The sequence below is a fragment of the Pygocentrus nattereri genome, chromosome 14, assembly GCF_015220715.1.
Source record: "Pygocentrus nattereri isolate fPygNat1 chromosome 14, fPygNat1.pri, whole genome shotgun sequence".
NCBI lineage: Eukaryota > Metazoa > Chordata > Actinopteri > Characiformes > Serrasalmidae > Pygocentrus > Pygocentrus nattereri.
Genome location: NC_051224.1, coordinates 31942243 through 31958070, shown reverse-complemented (window position 1 = coordinate 31958070; position 15828 = coordinate 31942243). Strand labels below are relative to the sequence as shown.

General features: G+C 41.7%; 1 protein-coding gene across 2 annotated transcripts in view; it reads left to right on the top strand.

Moving 5' to 3' along the window:
* Positions 1-1507: 1507 nt before the first annotated feature.
* The window catches only part of spata5 (spermatogenesis associated 5), a 171871-nt gene continuing 157550 nt past the window's right edge, over positions 1508-15828 (top strand). For both annotated transcript variants that reach the window (XM_017709728.2, XM_017709729.2), the window contains exons 1-6: positions 1508-1758; positions 5129-5253; positions 8474-8631; positions 10944-11002; positions 11920-12561; positions 14036-14165. In XM_017709728.2, the coding sequence (XP_017565217.1) occupies positions 1623-1758; positions 5129-5253; positions 8474-8631; positions 10944-11002; positions 11920-12561; positions 14036-14165 (1250 nt within the window). In that variant the 5' untranslated portion in view covers positions 1508-1622. The remainder of the gene's footprint in view (positions 1759-5128; positions 5254-8473; positions 8632-10943; positions 11003-11919; positions 12562-14035; positions 14166-15828) is intronic.

Here is a 15828-nt window from a genome sequence, read left to right as displayed (position 1 = left end):
GCCAAAGAGGGCCAAAAAGCTACCCCACTGCTAACCCATCCCAGACAGCCTGCTGTTGGCCCGCTGATGGTAAAGCTGGTGGCCCAGTGGTGGTCGAGCAGAGTTGCTTTATCCCTCATTTTACACTCACAGTGCAATTGACTTATTTTCCCTCCGTTTCTTTCTTTCGTTCATTTACTTTTATGACTTAGTTTAGAAAATCATTTTAATAGTAATATTATAAATAAAGCCAGTTATACCAATCTAACATAACGCCAGCAACAATGTTTTCAACTAAATCATTTTATCTTAGGCCTAATAATATTTGTTCCTTTCAATTGTTTGTAGACTTTGTATGCGGGACAACAATCTGGGTTACCAAGCCAGTGGATCAGTATATGCTTGCTAACAAGTGGGCCCACTTATTGACATTGAAGAAGAGTTCAGTTTGTAATAATAAATATTAGTATTAGTACAGGAATACTGAGTCATTAGTAAATCATTTTAAGTAATATTATAAATAAAACTGCTTACACAGCTGTAACCCATCTGTAATCAAAGTATAGTGTCAGCAATGCATTCAATGCACAAAAAGTATAGGTATCTGTACTTTTTAAAAAAAATGTTTTAATGTTTTGTGTTTTATGCATTTGTACTGTCCTTTTACTGTCTGTATAGAAGGCTATTAAGTTTAAGTTTAAGTTTAAGTTTAAGTGACCCTTTTTAGTCCCACAATGGGGAAATTTCACCTCCGCATTTGACCCATCCGTGAAGTGAAACACCACATACACTCTAGTGAACACACACACACACACACAGTGAGCACACTTGCCTGGAGCGGTGGGGAGCCCAATCCGCAGCACCCAGGGAGCAGTTGGGGGTTAGGTGTCTTGCTCAAGGACACCTCAGTCATGTGCTGTTGGCTCTGGGGATCGAACCAGAGAGGGAGGCTGGTTCCCTAACCTCATCAATCAAGCTCTCAAAAGTTACAAATATATTGTATAATAAAAGCATCACATCTATACCATGCATTTGGTTCCTCTTCAAAACTGCATACATATATATGGTACATTTATTGTGAAATCAGACTTTTAAGCCACATATTGTGGTTCGTGTAGTGTAGTGGGTAACACCTCGGCCTTCAATGCTGTAGACTGGGGTTCAACGCCCCACCTGGGTAAACACCCAACACTATACCAATAGGAGTCCTTAGGCAAGACTCCAAACACCACCTTCTTCTACCTGTGTAAACTGATCACCTTGTAAGCCGCTCTGGATAAAAGCGTCAGCCAAAATGTTAACATTGTTTAACTGTGTGCTTGAGTTTTGCTTTAGCCGCTGAAATACTGCACCGTCAAATGCATTATGAAGCTTAAGTGATAAAAAACTACAGAGACCATGAAACGCAAAAAACGGAATTGCAAATTAGGCTCCAAACCGATGGCGTTTATAAAGGTCTTCTATTCTGAAAGGTTTATTTTGGTGGATTTTTACGGTAAAAGTGGGCGGCGTTTCCCTTTAACCCCGGCGCTGTGTGGCGGTGGAGCTGCATGAGGGAGAAGCGCTCACATGTAGCTCAGTCAGTTTAACGTAGAGTTGAATTCAGAGCCAAACGCTAGGATTCACAGTGTCGAGAGGACAACATGTCCTCAAAGAAAAGCAAAGCGAAAGGGAGGAAGACACAGGACGGAGAAAAAAGCGACCTCAGTAAAGAGAAGTCAGGAGACGGAGACGGTTTAGAGGCAGACTGTGTCTCTGTGACTGAGTTCATAGAGAAAGGTACGCTAAGAAGTCGTTATTTCCAGTCCAGCGGTCTGTCCGTCAGTCTGAGGGCTTCTGTCACTGTCACTGAGGGGTTTCTAGACACACAGACAGTGGCAGAGTTCAGAGAGGGAAATACGAGTTTCTCTGAATGATTATAAGTGAAGAAGTTCTTGAAATGAGGCTGTGAGTTAGTGTTTATTACCAGAGGTGGACGAAGTGTAGTGGTTAACACCTCTGCCTTCTACACTGTAGACTGGGGTTCAGTCCTCGACCAGGGCAAGCACCCTACACTGTACCAATAAGGGTCCTTGGGCAAGACTCCCAACACCACCTTGGCCTACCTGTGTAAAATGATCAAATTGTAAGTTTCTCTGGATAAGAGCGTCAGCCAAATGCCATAAATGTAAATGTAATTATGGCTCTAATGTCCTCTTATCATTTTTATAACAAGGCTCTGGCTTCAGTAACTCATTTCAGGTGAAAATCCTCCAGCGTCTCTCTTGGTAAACCAGTCTTTTAATAGAGCGTCATTAATTAGTGACGCTGACGTCTATTAAAATGATCATCAGCACAAAACACTGAAGGTAAACAGGCTCTGAAATCACTTTTACACACAAGCAAAGTTTCAGTTTAAGATTACTTTGTAAATTAGTTACAAGTTGAATAAAAACTGGCTTTAAACTCAGAATCACAAATAAGTTTTCCTTTACTGTGTTGACCTGTAGGTCTCTGTTCATAAACATAAACCAGCCCAAACTAATTTGCTATAAAATGAAAGTGTTTGTATGAATTCAGAAAAAAAGAAACGCGCCAGTCACGACTGCATATGTGGACGTGTTTCTATATTGTGGTCTATTTACACAAAGTTAGGTTAGTTCATCATGTAGGTCGACGTATGTGCTCCCAAATTTTTACACTGATGCACTGATGTTGAACCGTGTGCTTGCACTGGATCGGTATGACCATCAGGTTAAAACAAGCTCAGTACAAAGTGACCGCTGTGCCCTGATTGGTGTTCTTGCTTTGTGTTTCTTTTGTTTTGACATGTTACATTTTTATACACATGAAAACCAAAAGGAACGACTGATTTCTTAAAATGTAGCGGAGTAAAAAGTGAGATATTTAAAAAGTCGCCCAAAATGGAAAAACTTCAGTAAAGTACAGATACACTTAAAAAGTACTTAAGTACAGTAACGAATTACATTTACTTAATTACTGTCCACCGCTGTTTAATACTGCTGAATAACAGGCCCTGAGCTGTGCTTTAGTTAGTACACTGAGCAGCCTGTAAGTTGGTGTTTAGCACCTTGTCACCTGACTGACAGCATCATTGCTTCCAGAGTGATGTTGACAGACTTAGAGATGCCATCATTACTGCTATTCTTTCTGTCCCTGAGTGGTGTCCGATGTAGTCTTTCAAACTACAGGGCAATAGCTGTTTTAAATACAAGCACTCCACTTAGAGGGGTGAGTTAAACCATTGAAGAGGGGATCCTCTACTTTTTCAAAATTTCTAGATAAGTAAATGTGTGATGGTGCAGTGTATGCCCATCACTGATATTAATAGGAACAATACTGTGTAATGTTGTATGTACCTACCTTGATGTCCTGTGTAGAAGGGGATGAGGGCAAATGGGAGGCTTCTTGTCCCTGTTGGGCGGATCCACCTTCAGGGAGGGAGAGGGGCCTCAGTGTTCTAAAGGGGGAAAACCTGCAAAGGAATTAATTAGTTAATTAATGAATACTTACCGGTAATATGTATATATTAGTCACACTAGTCAGTAGCTGTATAGAGGGGTGTGTATATATGTTTGTGTGTGTATGTAAATTAGAGCCCTGGGACATCGTCCCTTCAAGCAAGTTATTAGTTTAGTCGGGGCGGGGCTTCGACGATAAGAACGCTCAGTGTTCTTTCAGCTAGGTCTTCTCAGCTACCTGTGGGAGGAGTGGTGTAATCCCGGTGTGATGCTGTTAGCTGCTTGTAACAGCTAGGGAATAACCTGTGTGATGAGGATTAGCCTTGCAGCGAAGCCTCAAGTTTATCTTTCGTTTTATTTCTGTTTGATTCAGTTTTTCTTTTGTTTTTGTGTGTAATAAAATAAGCACATGAACTTGGAGTCTCGCCTCCTCGTATCCACACCCACGCCTTAGCGCCAACTTGGCCGTACGTAAATCCCGGTGCCTCTTCTTTTGGAGGTTGCACCGTTACAAAATGCTTAAGATGGAAACAAAGTCAAAGTGGGTTGATTTGAAGTGCTCTGTTCTAGAGAAACTTACCAAGTTAGAGTAGTTATAACAAGAATGAACTTTATTTGTGTAGCACTTTTCATAGAAGAAATGCAGCTTGAGCTGCTTTTACAGTAAATGATGTACACTGAGTGTTTCACTTGAGAATGAACATAAAAACAAGGATAGGAAATCTTCTAAGCTGCTTATCCTCCTGGGTCACGGGGATGCTGGAGCCTATGCCAGCGATCGCAGGGCAGAAGGCAGGAAACACTCTGGACAGGTCGCTAGTCCATCACAGGGCGGACACACAGACATAGACTTAGTGTCCAGTTGGCCTGGCTGTCTTTGCACTGTGGGAGGAAACTGGAGCACCCGGAGGAGAGTCACGTAGACGTGGGTAGAACATGCAAACCCCACGCAGATAGGGGTTTGTTCACTAGTGTGAATGTTGTGATTCACTGCATGGATGGGTTAAATGCGGAGGTGGATTCCCCGTTATGGGACTAATAAGGGTCACTTAACTTTGGAACAACAAATGGCATTCTCTTTTAAGATGTAAACAAAGTCATTCAGAGTGGTTTGGTGTGAAATGTTCTGTTTTAGAGAAACTTACCAGCTCAGAGTTGCTGACAGTGGTGGTGATGGGAACCAGACGTCTTAAGCATCCTATAACAGCTCTCACAAACAAAGTTATTTACATGAAGCGGTTGTGGATATTTTCTCTGATCCCTGAAACATTGTTTAGCGATAGTTCTGAGAGGGTTTTGGGTTTGGCCCAAAAAACCTGTTTTAAAATCTGTTGTTAGCCTGGAGTTTTACATGCATACCGCATGTTGAAAGACAAAATAGTTCTCAAAAAAACAACAACAAATAAACAATTTTGGCAGGTTTATCACTGTTGTATTATTTCCAACAAACTCAGAAGACACATGTAGGTTCACTGGTGATTTTGGATCTTAACCTAAATGGCTATATTTGCATTATAGACATCTGCAGTGCAGCACTGTTCACATCAGACCACTCCGGATGACTTTGTTTACATCTTATTGGTTTAGGCTATCAGTCTATCAATACCCATCAACACTTTGTAGTTTATTTGTACTTTTTTGTGTGTTTGGGATATATATGTTTTGACTGTTTACTTGTTTTTACACAGCTGAAGAGAAGGCTCCAAAACGATGCAGGCCCTATCTGGCCCAGCTGAGTTTAAACACAATGAAGAGTGTGAACGCCTGCATCGGACGACCTGTCCTCATCACCAGCATGACAGGACAGCAGGAGGTGCGTCTGTGCTGGTTTGTAGTGGTATAGTACAGATTACAGAGATTCTGTCAGATGCAAATCGAAACAGAAAGCAACCTAGAATTAGGGATGCCTTTACTGGAGATTGGCAGAGTTGCAGCTTCTGAAGCCGTAAGAACAAGAAGCTGTAAGAGCAGTGGAGGTATACATGAGGGTATACAGGTGAACATGTATAATTAGGGATGCACCGATACTCTTTTCTCTTCTGTGATACTGATACCTGATCCTTAAGTGTATATATATACATATTGCCAAAAGTATTCACTCATCTGTCTTCACACACATATAAACTTGACATCCCATTCTTAATCCATAGGGTTTAATATGATGTTGACCCATTCTTTGCAGCTATAACAGCTTCAACTCTTTTGAGAAGGCTTTCCATAAGGGTTAGGAGTGTGTTTATGGGAATTATTGACGTTTCCTCCAGAAGTGCTTTTGTGAGGTCAGACACTGTTGTTTGACGAGAAGGCCTGGCTCGCAGTCTCCGCTCTAATTCATTCCGAAGGTGTTCTATCACGTTGAGATCAGGACTCTGTGCAGGCCAGTTCAGTTCATCCACACCAAATTCACTCATCCATGTCTTTATGGACCTTGCTTTGTGAACTGGTGCGCAGTCATGTTGGAACAGGAAGGGGCCAAACTGTTCACACAAAGTTGGGAGCATGAAATTGTCCAAAATCTCTTGGTGCTGAGGCATTGAGTTCCTTTCACTGGAACTAAGGGGCCGAACCCAATTCTTGAAAAACAACCTCACACCATAATCCCCCTCCACCAAACTTTACACTTGACACAATGCAGTCAGACAAAAACCGTTCTCCTGGCAACCGCCAAACCCAGACTCATCCATCAGATTGCTAGATGGAGAAGTGTGATTTGTCACTCCAGAGAACACGTCTCCACTGCTCTAGAGTCCTTTACAGTGGCTTTACAGCACTGCATTCGATGCTATGCATTGCGGTTGGTGATGTAAGGATGCAGCTCCTCGGCCATGGAAACTAATTCCATGAAGCTCTCTATGCTGTTCTTGAGCTAATCTGAAGGCCACGTGAAGTTTGGAGGTCTGTAGTGATTGACTCTGCAGAAATTTGGCGACCTTAGCATCCGCTGACCCTGCTCTGTCATTTTACTTGGCCTACCAATTTGTGGCTGAGTAGCTGTCGTTCCCAATTACTTCCATTTTGTTATAATACCACTGACAGTTGACTGTGGAATATTTAGTAGCGAGGAAATTCCACGACTGGACTTGTTGCACAGGTGGCATCCTATCACGGTACCACACTGGAATTCACTGAGCTCTGAGCTCCTGAGAGTGACCCATTTTTTCCACAAATGTTTTTAACATTTTTGACACTGAGGTGTTCTTGGATGGCTTGTTCTCAGCATATTGTTTCCAGGCTTTTTTGTGTGTCAGCTTCAAAAGAGGCTTCCTTCTGGGAAACCGGCAATGCAGACCAAGCTGATACATTGTGCAGCATATGGTCTGACCACTGACCGGCAGACCTCCTACTTCTTCAACCTCTGCAGCAATGCTGGCAGCACTCATGGATCTATTTTTTGAAGCAAACCTCTGGATATGATGCTGAACACATGGACTCAACGTCTTTGGTCGACCCTGGCGAGGCCTCTTTGGAGTAGAACTTGTCCTTGAAAACTGCTGTATGACCTTGGCTATGGTGCTATAGCTCAGTTTCAGGGTGTTGGCAATCTTCTTATAGACTAGGCCATCTTTGTGGAGAACTACAATTCTCTTTCTCACATCCTGAGAGAGTTCTTTGCCATGAGGTGCCATGTTGAATATCCAGTGGCCAGTATGAGCGAATTGTACCCAAAACATCAAATTTAACAGCCCTGATCCCCATTCACACCTGGAACCTTGTACCTCTAACAATTCACATGACACCAGGGAGGGACAAGGACACAATTGGGCACAATTTGTTCATTGTGAGGTGTACTCAGTTGTGTTGCCATCTATTTAGACATTAATGGCTGTGTATTGAGTTATTAAAGCTATACTGTTGCACAAGCTGTACTCTGAGTACTTTGTTACATCCAAGTTTCATTTCTATAGTGTCGTCCCATGAAAAATTAAAACACAGCATTATAATGACAATATTGATTGTGTGGTTGGGATAGTGGTTGGGATAGTGTAGTGGTTAACACCTCTGCCTTCTACACTGCAGACTGGGGTTCAATCCCCACCTGGGTAAAACACCCTACACTATACCAATAAGAGTCCTTGGGCAAGACTCCTAACACCACCTTGGCCTACCTGTGTAAAAATAAAGATCAAATTGTAAGTCGCTCTGGATAAGAGCGTCAGCCAAATGCCGTAAATGTAAATGATGCATGTACAGATACAGTAATAATCGCTAATGCTTGGATGATATGTAAATTAGTAGTATTGCTATGGTCCAAATTCACTTACAAAATACTGCATGTGAACGCTGCAGAGCCTTGCCCTGTAGCTAGTATTTTTTTCACTGATTATAATGTTATTACAATATAATTACCGTCTGGAATTGCTGATAATGGCAGCTATTCTTCACAGATGGCACTGTTGACATTTACTGTTTCTTCGCATTTGATTGGCTAACTGGCACATTGACGTGTGTCTTCTGTACAAGCTTGTCCGTTAGGCTTGAGTTGAAGAATAGTGTCGATTGTTGATTGATTGATTGCTGTCGCAGTTGTCCGTTTAGTTGGGTGTGTACAAAGATAATCTGCAGATTTAAGATGCATAGTCATAATTATATTTGACTCCTGGTCTGTTTTCTTTTAATGCAGCTTCTTTTACTGTCTAACGTTGGTCGTATCAAGGCTGATTCAGCCCTGATATGTTGCATGGCTTTAGAAAATTCTTTCGCAGCGCTAGCGCTTTTGTTATGCTTGTTCAACTGATAAAGCCGTGCTGCAGCCTTTCACACACAGAACGTCTTCCCTTTATGAAATAAACTTAAAAGGAGGCTTTAAAGGAAGACCATCACATTTCCATACATCTGCCAACTCAGCCTACAGCAGTGTTTTGGATAAAGCACAATACATGGCAAAGCAGTCAAAACAGATCCCATTCATCTTTTATCAGTTTCAGTGGCACAGTGACAGAAACAGCCTGTTTAATTTTACGGGATAAAGAAAGATTGGAACGCTGCACACTACATACAGTAAACTCACTATTCGTTTCTCTGTGTGTGTGTAGGTGTGTGTGGCATGGCCTGCAGCTCAGTTCCCCGGGAGGAGAGTGGGCCTGATGCCTGACACTCAGAGCAGCCTGAGGGTGAAGAGCGGAGCCACAGTTAAACTACAGCCTGTCACGGGGGCCATCCTGCAGGCAGAGGAGCTCCAGCTTTCCCTGGGGTAAAATCCCACAGTCACCACTACTAAGCCTTTATCACTTCAGTAGTTATTTTATCACTGGTTCCGAATAGTGGACGGGAGGAGGAACGGCGGGGACTTGAGGGAGTCAGAGTGACTGCATGAATGAAGGCATTGTGCACATTGAGCTGTGGGAAAATGCATCCATTTTGGCAGTGTGAAGCAGCACTCAGTTAGCCTAACTGCTTATGTATGTATTACTTCTGTTAGGCCTGTGTCCAGTGACGGCTCAATGAGTTACTGTGGTAAATGCCCACCCCCTAGTAACATTAAGCAAGACATTAGGATTCCCACTCATGAACATAACTGAACTTAAACTGAATGAAACATGTTGAGTGAATTAATATTGTACATCAGAGGTCATTAATAGGTGGACCACGGTCTGAGTCCGGACCCAGACGCTGTCCTATGCGGACCTGGACCGATAAACTATGGAGAATTAGTTCATTTTGACGGGGTGGTACTATTTTAAACACCATAACTTTCCTAGCCTTTACGGTACCGGTTTAGCGGCCTGGGAAACACACAGACCAATCACATGCGGTGTAAATATCACAGGTGATGCTATTCAGCCAATCAGATCTGTGCATTACAATGGGAATGTTGCATATGCAATTCCATTTTTTATTACTAGATTAATTACAGTCGTATGTAAAAGTTTAAACACATCAGTCAAATTACATTTTCCCATTTTTCTATGTGAAAATATGCAAATTGTAGTGTACATTTTCTATTTATTCGCTGTGTTTAACATATATAAAATATGCCAAAACTTTTTTTTAACAGTTACTCATAACAAATCTAAAGCTTTCAGCTTTAAACAAAAAATCTAAAAGATATTTGGGGAAAAAAAGGAATTTTTTCACAGGCTCCCAGTAGAAAGTGCCCTATACATCATGGTGTTGTATATATTGAGCTCATTACTATCTTGATTAATGCCTTGAGTTTAAATAATTCATAGCGTACTCTTTGCAAATATCTAAGGCAGTTGATTTCAACCCCGGTCCTGGAGAGCTAGCTTCCTTCCGAGCCTGGTTCCAATCACAGTTTGCCGCACCTGCTGCAGCTTCTTCCCAAAGTCCCTGACTGGCTGGGTCAGATGTATTAGAATTGTGGTTCCAAAACGCACTTCGTCATATTCTTCATAACTTTCGTATTTCGTAAGCTACTTTCAAAAGGTGGGTGTCCTATGAGGCTGTAACTGCCTTCTTTCCAGTCAAATAGATGGTGATGTCATTTTAAACCCTTATAATAAAACAAGCTGAACTGAAGCTGAAAGTCGACCCATTGTTCCACAAATCTGGGCTATAAACAGATCTCCTTAGTCTCTTCAGTGATCTACTCTGTAAAAAATACTTTTATAAAAAAATACAAAGAACGTCTAAGATTTTTGGCTTTCAGCAGTAAATTGTAAGCATATAGCAATATGTGTGATCATAAAACACATTTACTGTTAATTTGAGGGGAACTTTAAAAAAAAAAAGTAAATTAAAATAAAAAAAAAATTGCATTTATTTCATGCAATATTATTACTGAATAATTTGGCTCATGTGAATTCAGATGGACAAAACAAATAGAACCTATCCTTTATATCCCTATATATGTAATGTTGGGGAGTGATGAGGCGGACGCACGTGCAGAGACGAGTGACTTTTATTATGGGCAAATCCAGGGTCATGGTCAAAAACGGTTCAGTTTCCAGTTTCAAGAGCAGGAGGGATAGACGTGACAAAATTGAGCACAGAACTCCAAATAGCATAAACATAAAACAACCAGCACAATCAAACAGTACAAAGACCAACACAGACCAGGGCAAACACAGAGCTTAAATACACAAGGGCTAACATGGGATCACAAGACACAGGTGGGAACAATCATGAGCGGAGTAACCAAACAAGGGGTCGGACTGGGATCAAAACAAAAAGCACATTTTCTGAAATCACAGTAAAGACTACTAAAAACTACACACACCCCATCTACTTTGCTAGAAAGATTTGCCTTGTTTGTGCACAGTTTGAGACGCTAGTCGAACAGATGGACTACACTGTCCAGCCCTTCATCAGTGGTCAGTTTCAGATCGCAGAGCTTCTGTTGGCTGGTTGTTTGTAAAACTGTACATCTGTGAAGCGAAACTAACAGGTAGGGGGTTGTAATAAAGTGGCCTGTAAGTATATATAGGACTCTTAATTGCTATGAGTGTGTTGAGGGAGTGGCGCCATCTGGAGGTGAAATTGCTGCTGTGCGTGTTCTCATTTAAATCGGATGGCTTATTGACTCCTTTATTCTGACTGCAGAAAGGAAGATGAGACTCTCAGTACAGAAGAGTTCAGCAGCTTCCTCTTACGATCATTAGGTAAGCACACAGTCCTGTTTTCCCTGATTTAACAGTCAAGCATTTCCTACTAATCTCTTCTTGAGCTGAATTGTATGTGTAAGGCCTGTGTTTAAAGGGGCACATTGACCAAAATTAAAAATCTAACAGTCACATCTGTTGTAAAGATTCCTACTTGCTTCTGGCAGTGGTGCCCCAGTTGTCTCTAGAGTGAGATTTTCTGGGTTAAAAACTACAAAAATCCTTTTCTGATGATGGTTCTTGAATGTGGGAAAAACTTTCAAAAACTTTCAAGAATGTGAGGGTAGACTGATACGACTGGGAAGATGGACAACACGTTTGTATTTATTACCCTCCACATCAGTGGCTACATTGGCAGCAGGAAGGATTTCATAGCATATTTCATAGTCGTAGCAGTGGCCAAGCAACACCTTAGCAACTACCTGGGATACTATAGCAACAGCCTTGTAACACCTTAGCAACGACCTTGGCTACCGCAGGGGTGCCCTAGTAACAGCTTAGCAACTACCTGGGATACTATAGCAATAGCCTAGCAGCCACTTAACAACCACCTTGGCTGCCGCTGCAGTGGCCTAGCAACATCTTAGCAGCTATCTGGGTACTATTGCAACAGCCGAGCAACACCTTAGCAACTACCTGGAATGCCATAGCGACTGTCTAGCAATATTTTAGGGGTCTCTGTTTGGCCTCAACCTCTGCCTACGAGCACAGCCATTGGCTCAGGACCTGCTGAATACTTTAATGTGTAGTATTTAATATGTAGTAATATGAAGATATGTAAATGAGATACTGGTATGCTGGCACTTGATTTCACACACTGAGGCTGATTCATCATTCATCATCTCTCTCTCTCTCTCTCTCTCTCTCTCTCTCTCTCTCTCTCTCTCTCTCTCTTTCTCTCTCTCTTTCTCTTTCAGATGGCAGAATTCTTCTTCCTGGCAGTTCTCTCTCCGTGTCTTACTTTGGACGTAAGTGTCATATCAGAGTGGACTCTGTGAAGGGTGTAGACGGGGTCACCCTCTTGCCTCTCTCCCCTCTTTCTGACCCCTGCCAGCCGTCTGTGCTGGACACCACTCCTCTGGATCTGTCTCTGCAGCTGGGTCAGTTGACCCTAAACCACTTGTCGCCCAGTCCATTGGCCAGCACACCGAGCCGACCTCTTGACTCTTCGTCTCTGACTTCTCACCCTCCAACTACTCCTTTTAAACTGAACGAGACGTCTCTTAGTGTCCGGTCACTGCCAGACAGCCCCTTGCCCTCCATGCCAGATCAATCTGTGGGAGTAGAGAAGAGCGAGATGGAGATCCAGCTGCTCTCTAATTCTAGTGTGTTGGATCTGCCGCCCTCTGCTGTCCGTTCTGGAAGTGACAATTTTTATGCTGTCTGCTGCTCTACCAGGCTGAGTTTCAGCCACACGCAGGCTCAGGCAACCGAGGATGAGGGTCAGGAGCGGGCAAAGGTCACATACAGTATGATAGGAGGATTGAGCGCTCAGCTCCAGGTGATCAGGGAGACGATCGAGCTGCCATTGAGACACCCGGAGATCTTCCAAAAGTACGGTGAGTAAGGATAGATGGTACAATAGTATGTTGTTCTTAATATTGTTGTTAACTATATCACAGACATTTTCAGTATGTCATGGGTCAGTAATTCTCAAACTCGTGATAGAGAGCCTGTAAACAACGTTCCATGGATAGGAAATGCTTTAACTGTGTAGTAATAAATAGGCACAAGTGCCGGTAATTAAAAAAAAATCACAATAATTACATTTTATCATGATTTATGAGATTTTTACTAAATAAAAATTAAAATAATGTTCTAAAATGCCATTTTTTAAGAAGAGGTACAATATAAAGTGTCTACATAATAATGTATATCACTGTCATACAGGTCTGTTAGCAGTCAGGACTGGAGTTAAGAGCCCTACCATACCCGCAACATAAAATGTAGCATAGAACATGCAACTAGTACTGTGATTTATCCAGAGGGGAGCCCTCAGGGCCTTCTAGGCCTTCAGAGAAGCCCTTATGATTTCTGGAAAGTAAAAAACGACTGTAATTTTTGGTTAATTATTATTCAAAAGAATCTTGTTTTTATTTAAACTCTGCAACTATTATAGTACTTCTCTTGCTTATTTGTTAAACTTGAGATGAAAACAAAAAGGTTAAATTCTTGAAATTCCGAGTGGACAACTGGCCAATTGGGAATTGGTTTTCTCTATGGGATCTAGGTAGATGTAGCTAAGCGAGGTCTCCTATTGGTTAGGACTTCAGGAACTGAAGAGAACATCTTAAAATTCCAGGCTTATTATCTACTAAGGCTTATTATTCAGTAAATATAGGGACATTGATGCAAACTGGACCAATTTTTTGAGGAAAAAATGTTACTCTAGGCCTTCTGGAAGTTCTAGATATACCCTTGACTGAATAAAAGCTGGGTTGTTAGAAATGGAAAACAGCAGCAGCAGTTTTATACGAGAGCTCTCAGCTGAAAGAGTCACTGTGAAACTGCTACAAGGTAAAATACATGCTAATATGTCTATCAAAAGCTTCAAATAAGGTCTTTTAGAAGTCTGTTTCCGGTAGTAAACGATGCAGCATTTACATTCTGGTTGTATTGAATTGTCCATTCCGCCTTATACGCTACAGCAGTTACATTCCATGCCTTTCGTACAAAAGCAGAGGAACACGGCTCTTAATTCAAATTTATCCGCATCAGTTGATGCTAGTCTCTCAAACTTGGTCTGCCAGTACAATCAATCGATCAGTTAAATAATCAGTCAACCAATCAGTAATTGTTAGTCTCTCTTGTACATTGAACTTCTAACTACATCTGTCTATGTACACTGAAGATCTGTCATTTAATTTGCAAATGATTGATAGAAATGATCTGAATTAAGCTCATCCACCAACTTCACTGAGCTGAAAAGGATTTGACTCCATTTCTTTACATCAAACATTAAAGTGATTAGTTTAACAGTGCTGTTTATTCCTGTGATGTGATGTGATGTGATGTGCGTGTCCTCCCTCTCAGGAATCCCGCCCCCTAGAGGAGTGCTGCTGTATGGTCCTCCCGGCACAGGCAAGACCATGATCGGACGTGCAGTGGCCAATGAGGTGGGAGCGCACATGACCGTAATCAACGGGCCAGAGATTATGAGCAAGTATGTACACTCAGTGTTAACTGGCTGAAAACAGTTTGAAATTGGAGCGGATCAGCAATTATACCTTTATAGTAATAAAGATTAATTGATTATAAATCTGAACACAAGCTGTCTAATATTGTGCTTCATTGTGTGAAATGTATATTCAGTCAATATTCAGGCAATCAGAAGTAAAAATGATAAAATATTATATAATTTTATGGGGGGTGGGGGGGTTGCTGGAGCCTATCCCAGCAGTCTTCGGGCGGAAGGCAGGATACACCCTGAACAGGTCACCAGTCCATCGCAGGGCAGACAGACAGACACAGACAGTCACACCTAGGGGCAATTTAGCATATCCAATTGGCCCGACTGCATGTCTTTGGACTGCGGGAGGAAACCTGAGAACCTGGAGGAAACCCACGCAGACACAGGGAGAACATGCAAACTCCACACAGAGAGGACCCCGGTCACCCGGCCGGGGAATCAAACCCAGGCCCTTCTCACTGTGAGGCGGCACCACCACGCCACCGTGCCGCCCACACACATATATATATAAAATTGTATTACTGTTTTGAATGTTGAAAACAAACAAAAGGCTTATTCTGGTATAATATACAAACTTATTATTAGGATGAAATATGGAATGTAAAAATTGAAGTATGAATAAAATAATATTTGTTTTAAATATGTTGCACAACTAGGCCTTTTTATTCAACATACTGTTGGCAACACCTTTCAAACTCTCTTAACAATCTACAAAAAAACTATTCCTGCTTATTGATATTGGAAGAAAAAGTGCGTAGCCAAAAATGTTGCAGTATAGAATGAAAATCTGAAGTCTGAACGTAAAATTGTATAAATATATAAAATATAACCCCATAAAATCAGTATTACCCTCCAATTTTTCAGTTTGGTCGGGCCCTGTTGGAAATGCCTTAGTATTCATTAAGTAGGTTTCCTGGACATGGATTATATCTAGTCTTGGCAATCGAGTCTGTCTGCAGACATGCACTCTCAGCCCCAGTGACGTCGCCTGCACGTGCACTCTCTGCCACAATGGCAGAAGCAGCTCGAAGGCTCCGGAACTTTTGGATGCTCCTGCTTAGCGATATCATCATTTAATACATTTTTCACCCATAACACGGCGAGAGAGTTACATTTCATGTACTTCTTGTTGAAAAAAGTAACGGAAAACTTTATAAGTGTTTGCTGGTTCCTGGTGGTTTTTATTAGTCTCTAATGGTGTTCTGTGTTTTCCTGTTTGGTTCATATCACAGTTCAAAGAATTCTGATCATTTATTCAGGTGTTGTGGGACTGATTTGTTCGTTTCCTAATGATATCCATCATTTAAGGGCATCCATCAAGCCAGCTCCCATTACAAAACAAAACCTTAAGGTTTTATTCCTAACGGTTCTAATTGTCTTCATGGCTTTCATGAGTTTGAGTAGCCCCTTTTTTTTATCTCCCTATGAATAAACCTGACATTATGTCTTATCTTTGTGGTAGGTTTAATTTTGAAAGTTGCCATTACTTTATGATTAGTATGACAACGTTAATATACATTCGCTGTTTTTTCTCGTAAAACCGGCAAAAACTGTTGTGGCAAAGCGGGCAATCAATAGGCTGGCGGTGCATGTCACGCTGAGAGTGCGTGTCTGCAGCCAGAACCTTCTCAGTCTT